The following is a 7550-nucleotide window of genomic DNA, read 5'->3' as shown; positions in this document are numbered from 1 at the left end:
AATTGAGCTCAAATGGTCAAATGAGCCTCACCAAATGACAAATTTGTTCACAAGAACCTATGTTCGATTCTTGACTAAAATAATTCTTAATCATTCTTTACTTATTTCAAAGTCAAACTTCAAATTAACATGATTTATTTTCCTAAAAAGTGGATGATTAAAAAAATAAAAGTTATGAGAGTGTAATTAAAGTTCAGATTAATAAAACTCATTCCCCTAAAAACCGGTGATTAACAAAAATAAAAATACAGTTAGGAGAGTGTAATTAAAGAAGGAAGTGTGAATAGTAAATCTCTCAGATAAGATATATATCCGATTTTTAAAAGCACAGTTTATCTGCATCCTTGAAATGCTCCGGAATTTCAATGGCCACCACCACATCACCTTACTGCATCCAACTCAGCGGCGTTACCGAGTCAACTCGTCCTCCAAAATCCACAACCACACGCAAGAAAAGCTCCAACGAAGTTGCATTCAAGGAGAAGAAGGATGGTTTCGTCGACTACGACAGAGGACACCACCAAGTCTCCACCAAAATATCCGGCCTCCGTAAAGAAGATATCCCCGCTCACTACCGCCTCCGTGTTGCCGGTAACCGCTTCCAAAAGGATTGGACCGTGTCGGAGGTCGTCGACTCCGTCCTCTCCCTCACTCTCCGTGACGACATTGAAGGCCTGCTCAATCGTTGGATTGGTCGATTCGCTCGCAAGAATTTCCCTTTCCTCATCAGAGTATCGCACTTTACCTTTCTCTTCACTCTTCCATGACTACAACTACAACCTTAGTGCTTGTTTGATTCTGCTTTGACAAAAATTGACAGTTGAAAATAAAGTGATTTATGGTAGTTTGAGTGCTAAAATCAATTCTAGAATGAAAATCTTCAATTTTTAGCTTAAAGTTAGGAATCAATTCTTGATGCAAAATCAATTTTACTTGAGACCAATCAAACTTGTTTCCAGAATCAATTTTGGCTCTTCCTGAAGTGGAACCAAACATACACTTAGAAGCTTCTGACTCAATTTTAGCTTAAACAATACAATTAATCATTGTGCATTGTATTTTCATATTTGATAGGAGTTGACACAACGAGGTTCAATTGAACACTGTAACTTAGTTTTCAGCTGGATGAAGAATCAGAAAAATTATTGTGCCAGAACAGATATATACAACATGATGATTAGGTTGCATGCTAGGCATAATAGAACGGATCAGGCACGTGGTTTGTTTTTTGAGATGCAAAAATGCAGGTATGGTATGACTGGTGAAGGTTTAGTTATTTAATCGTTGTTAGTAATTGTGTGTGTGTCTGTGTTGCTGTGATTTGTAGGTGTAAACCTGATGCTGAGACATACAATGCTCTTATTAATGCGCATGGTCGAGCCGGACAATGGCGTTGGGCTATGAATATTATGGATGACATGCTGCGTGCAGCTGTGTGTACTTTGTATTTTCTTCCCTTATCAATCTTCAGTGACTCCAAATTTATGTGATCATCATTTCTTTCTTGGTCGTAATTCTAGATTGTAGTTGAGCTTGAAAACACAATATCATGCCTGTGCTTCTGATTTGATTGTTTCTTTTGTTTGGCTTTGGCCCGTTATATATTTGGCCCATTATATATTCTATAGTGTCAGTAGGTGAATCATTTAGGCTGTGTAGTAAGTAAGTTAGGTGAAGTGAAGGGAGAGAGAACATGTGTATTAGTGTTTCATTGATTTGCCTCATTGTTTCATAGTCAAGTTAGGCACAAATAAGTCCTATTTTGCAGGATTCAGTTTATGATGATTTATGCCTCCTGCAACCCATATTCTTAATGCTTTAGTTAAGATCCACACAGGTGCTTCATCGTATTGTAGACTTTTTTGAAATTCCATTATTAAATACGTAGAAAATTTCTCTTGCCTCCAATTCTGGGAAGTGGGAACCATCTAGGTTTCTTTCTGGTCAGGGTTGATTTTTTTATGCATCATTTACTCTGTTTACCTGCATGCTACAATAGTTGGTTATAATTCATGAAGTTCTCTGTGCACATTGAAAACAAATAATTAATCTTAACGGCAAGATATTTGTGATAGATGTGATCTTAACATGTTTCATTCAGTCTTCTTCAGATGCTATGCACTTCTTAAGTGGGAATTTAAATTGAATACAATTAGATAGTTGATATCTTGACTATAAGTGTTGTTTGTGACATTAACTTATCATTGCAGATCCCACCAAGTCGGTCAACTTACAACAACTTGATTAATGCTTGTGGATCTAGTGGAAATTGGAAAGAAGCACTTAATGTTTGCAAGAAAATGACTGACAATGGAGTTGGACCTGATCTTGTCACTCACAATATTATGTTAACTGCATTTAAAAGTGGCACTCAGTATTCAAAAGCTTTGTCGTACTTTGAACTTATCAAGGGAACTCACATTCGCCCGGACACAACTACACACAATATCATTATCCATTGTCTAGTGAAGCTTAAACAATATGACAAAGCCGTTGATATTTTTAATTCCATGAAGGAAAAGAAGTCGGAATGTCACCCTGACGTTGTAACATTCACCAGTATGATTCATTTGTATTCTGTGTGTGGACACATTGAAAATTGTGAGGCTGCATTCAATATGATGCTTGCAGAAGGGCTGAAACCAAATATAGTCTCATACAATGCACTACTAGGTGCATATGCTGCTCGTGGGATGGAAAATGAGGCACTTCAGGTTTTTAATGAGATAAAACAAAATGGTTTCCGTCCAGATGTTGTATCTTATACATCTCTACTTAATGCTTATGGAAGATCACGAAAGCCCCAAAAAGCAAGGGAAATATTCAAAATGATAAAGAGAAACAACTTGAAGCCAAACATTGTCAGTTACAATGCACTGATTGATGCCTATGGGTCTAATGGTTTGCTTGAAGATGCAATTGAAATCTTGCGAGAAATGGAACAAGATAAGATTCATCCGAATGTTGTCTCAATATGCACACTCTTGGCTGCCTGTGGACGGTGTGGTCAAAAGGTGAAAATTGATACTGTGCTGTCAGCGGCTGAGATGCGAGGCATTAAATTGAACACAGTTGCATATAATTCAGCTATAGGAAGCTATATTAATGTGGGGGAATATGACAAGGCTATAGACTTGTATAACTCTATGAGGAAGAAAAAAATAAAATCTGATTCCGTTACTTACACTGTCTTGATAAGTGGTTGTTGTAAGATGTCAAAATTTGGGGAAGCCCTGTCTTTTATGGAAGAAATGATGCATCTAAAACTTCCTATGTCCAAAGAGGTCTACTCATCTATCATATGTGCCTATAGCAAACAGGCAAGTGCTTTGGTTAGGATTCATGTATATGCTGCATTCATTTGATACTCTGTTTCTTTTCTTTAACATTTTGTTTTTTATTCGTAATAATGTTTCAGGGTCAAATCATAGAAGCAGAGTCTACATTCAACTTGATGAAATCATTGGGTTGCAGTCCAGATGTGGTTACATATACTGCAATGCTTGATGCCTACAATGCAGCCGGTAAAATAATTTTTTAACTGCTGCAGTATTAGGATTTTATGTCAAAATGTATGCCGAAGTAACTATATTTATGATCAGAGAAGTGGGAGAAATTATATGCACTATTTGAAGAAATGGAAGAAAATGACGTCAAGCTAGATACCATCGCATGTGCAGCTCTAATGAGAGCTTTTAACAAAGGTGGCCAACCAGGAAGGGTCCTTAGTCTTGCACAAAGTATGAGAGAAAAAGACATTCCTTTAAGTGATACCATATTTTTTGAAATGGTATCTGCCTGTGGCTTGTAAGCTCAGATTTCATATCCTATCTTACTACCTTCACTGTTTGGTCTAAGTTAAGCTAATTGAGACTGAAATTTGCTTAGTATTATATATATTTTTTTTCAAAACTGAATTTCTCTTTCGCTGCAAGATTACATGATTGGAAGACAGCTGTTGATATGATCAAGTACATGGAGCCCTCACTTCCTGTAATTTCATCTGGGTGTTTAAATCTGTTCCTTAATTCTTTAGGAAAAAGTGGAAAAATTGAGATTATGTTGAAGGTATGAATGATAAAATATTCCTTTTGATATTTATGAAGATGATGTTAACTTCAATATGATTTATTTCCTACATCTAGATATCTCTTTCCGATTTCTTATCTTATTTTTCATGTGTACAGCTATTCTTCAAAATGTTGGCATCTGGTGCTGAAGTTAACTTCAATACTTATTCTATTTTATTGAAAAACCTTTTATCATCTGGAAATTGGAGGAAGTATTTAGAGGTAAGTGCTCTCTCGGCCTCTCTTTACACCTCTCTTGTTCACCCTTGATTAAGATCTAATGTAATGACGATACATGCATAATTTAACTTCATGACTTTGGTGACTGTGTTTACTCTTAGGCTACCGTTCACATCCCTATTTGGTCTTTACAACATTTTTTAGTCTGTTAAAGAACTGTAGCAGACTTCTGTTGTAGGATAATTCAGTAGCAGCAGTTATGTGCTTTCTTTTAAGCAAACAGCTTGCAATGGATGCTAGGGTACTTCTATCTAAAATGCTATCTTTGTATCTAGTACTCATTTATCCAACTCAAGTTAGGATCAATTTCTCTTCTAACCCTTTCCTTCTCTCTAGATTCAATGACAATAACATTACAATTCCTACTTATACTTATTTTCTAGGGGTAGTACTGTCTAGGACAACTAATATAAGCCCAGGCCCAGAGCCTAACAACACTGTTAAGAATTAACATATAAGGCTCCCAAATTGACAAAAATCATAATATTCCAATAGTTTTATCTTGTACAGCTGAAGTATCTCCAATGCCACTCACACCAGTCTTGTAGAGACTTTTGTTATTGATGAATATTCCGTCGTGAATATGCAGTTTCATTTTTCTAGCATTTCACTTGCAATAAATCACATATGGAAAACCATGCAAATTCTATTGCAGGTACTACAATGGATGGAGGATGCAGGAATTCATCCCTCAAATGAAATGTACCGTGATATATCTTTTTCACAAAAAAACTGTGGGGTTGAAAATGCTGCTGTCATAAAAGAAAGACTTGGTATGGATACTCTATTTTCTTGTTGTTTTGCATTTAGAATTCTGCTCCATTGTGTTCACATATGTTTGCTTTCATTCTTTTGATGCACTTTGCTTGTTTGAGCGAGTCTATTATTCAATCAACCTGTGCGATCTTTCTTAGGCATGTGCCTGAACTTATATTTTGTTTTTGTTGTGGGGTGGGGGATGACGGGGAGCAATACTGCTAACAAAAGGGCCTAGCTCTCAAGATGAAGACACTCAAAGTAGTTAAAACTACCTTCTCTTCTCACTCCCTTTCACTCTGATATGGTGATACCAGATATCCCCTGTTTCATGGCCACGTCTTCCTAACAACTGTCGATTGCAACATCCTGTCTTTGCTTACCTAGTTTCTTAGCTCTTCTAGAACATCAATTGCATACCAGAGAATCATCAGTGAGCTGTTCAGCCTTTTCTCTCCACACATATCCAGGCCTAACCTTACTCAAGCACCATCTCTAGTTCAGATTTTCTAATGCCACAAGAATGTTGTGCGTTTTCTGATACTGTCAGACTAAAGCAGAGTCGAAAACTATACATTCTAATTAACCAGCTATTTTAAACTTCCAAAATTCTGGAGCTTTCTCCTGTCCTTTGTTTGCAGTGACCTATAAATTATTGCTTATCCCGTACAAGATGAAACCCGTGCCCGTCTTTAAACTATATATAGGCCGAACTCCTGGGGAGCTCTTATTTAAACAAGTGTTATTTTCTGCCTTAGACACATCTTCATTTAACTGGTTCCTCATCATGGAAGATTTATCTTCTCTTCCTTTTTTGTTTGCTCAAAATGTATGCCAGTTAAGTTGCATAGACTCTTTGTGCTTAATTTCAGAAACATACATGTGGAGAAGCCTGACACCACTTAGGGCGTGTTTGGTAAAAATAAGCTATAAGCTAGCTGATAGATGAAAATCTAGCTTGTAGCTGATGTTTGATAGCTGATAGCTTATAGCTGAAAAACTAGTTTATTAAAATTAAAGTGTTTGGTAAAATTAGCTGTTGAAGTAGTTGATAAATATAAAGTGATATGTTTCACTAATTTTTTTTTTTTTTTGCGAATTATAAATATATATATATATAAACTTTTTTTTTACTAATTTATTTATTTTTTAATATTTTAATTTATGGTTTAATATGTTTTTGGTCCCAATAAATATTCTAACTTTTGGTTTGATCCCCATAAAAAATTTCTTTAACTTTTAATCCTCCAAAAAATTTCCACCCACAATTTTGATATTTGCTTTTATGAATCCCGAAAATAATGGCAAAAAAATGTGAGCAAAGAATATATAAAATGTTACAACTTACGGTAGGCTAGTTTTTTTTTTTTTTTGGTAGTGGCCGGGGTTTGAACCCCGGACCTTGCATATTTTATGCATATGTCCCAACCAACCGAGCTCAGCTCACGAGGTCAGTAGGCTAGTTATAACAAAGTATAAAGTGTTTCTTTAAAAAAAAAATATAAAGCGTTCCTTAAAATGGAAAGAAAATATAAAAAGCTATAAGCTCAAAAAACACTATAAGCTATTGAGAAAATCGTTTTACCAAACACATCTTATTCTATCAAAACAAGCTTATAAGCTAATCCAATAAGCTATAAGCTATCTTCTTTGTGTTACCAAACACAACCTTAAATCTATAATTTGTCGGTGTGTCTCCTTGATGGGTACTTTGGGTTGGTAGTAGCTAGATCTACCACTAGGCCCAAGGCTACTGGTGGAAATTGAATATAAGCTTTTATTAAGGTAAACATTCCACTTGTTGCGGAACCAATACCACAAGATCGAAGTTCACAACAGAACAACATCTTACTCCCTTCATTGAACAAGATGGACAGAAGCCCCAGAATTAAAAACAATCATCAATAGGCATCTTGTACACATTAACCTTCTTTTGCCACTCTTGGCAGTTAGAGTGCAGGCACATGACAATTTTGAGGAAGTGATGTTTTTTTTTTTTACTAGGGAATAATACCTTTATGCTTTTATTGATATTGTTTTCTATTCCCTTTATTTGACAAGTCCTATTCACTAGTTTATAGCGGATTTGACTAGCTTATAGCGGATATAATAGTGTAACTTATAGTTATCCTGGTCATGAATTTGAACAGAATCTTTGAAAAGAAATGCCGGGGATCAAAGTTCTGCAAGCCAACCTTGTGAATCTCATGTATGTTCTTAGCTGACCGTTGTCGTGGAATTCGAATAACTTTGACACACTGTTTGAAACTGCTGGGAGAGTCGTGCATCTGAGTTTGTGAAGATTGAAGTTGGATCTCAAGTAAATTGATTTGACCATCCTCTATTCCTTGTAAGATTATTTTTCTTGTTACAAATGCAATTCTGTAAATCAAATTATGTTATCCTTCCTGTGTAGATTGTTCCACAGATCCTTTATTAACCATTAAATAACCAAATGAAAATATAACATGTGGATTTAGTTTA

General features: G+C 35.7%; 1 protein-coding gene across 1 annotated transcript; it reads left to right on the top strand.

Annotated features, from left to right (window-relative positions):
- Nucleotides 1-293: 293 nt before the first annotated feature.
- Nucleotides 294-7550, top strand: LOC11418476 (pentatricopeptide repeat-containing protein At2g41720). The gene is made up of 10 exons (XM_003625092.4): nucleotides 294-731; nucleotides 1075-1247; nucleotides 1328-1433; nucleotides 2211-3320; nucleotides 3419-3524; nucleotides 3603-3807; nucleotides 3936-4068; nucleotides 4188-4292; nucleotides 4966-5083; nucleotides 7217-7550. The coding sequence occupies exons 1-10, from the start codon at nucleotides 366-368 to the stop codon at nucleotides 7285-7287; spliced, it is 2493 nt and encodes an 830-aa protein (XP_003625140.2). The 5' UTR covers nucleotides 294-365; the 3' UTR covers nucleotides 7288-7550.

Source organism: Medicago truncatula, chromosome 7 (assembly GCF_003473485.1).
Source record: "Medicago truncatula cultivar Jemalong A17 chromosome 7, MtrunA17r5.0-ANR, whole genome shotgun sequence".
NCBI classification, from domain to species: Eukaryota; Viridiplantae; Streptophyta; class Magnoliopsida; order Fabales; family Fabaceae; genus Medicago; species Medicago truncatula.
The sequence above is the reverse complement of the archived record's forward strand: the minus strand, read 5'-3'. Positions and strand labels throughout refer to the sequence as shown.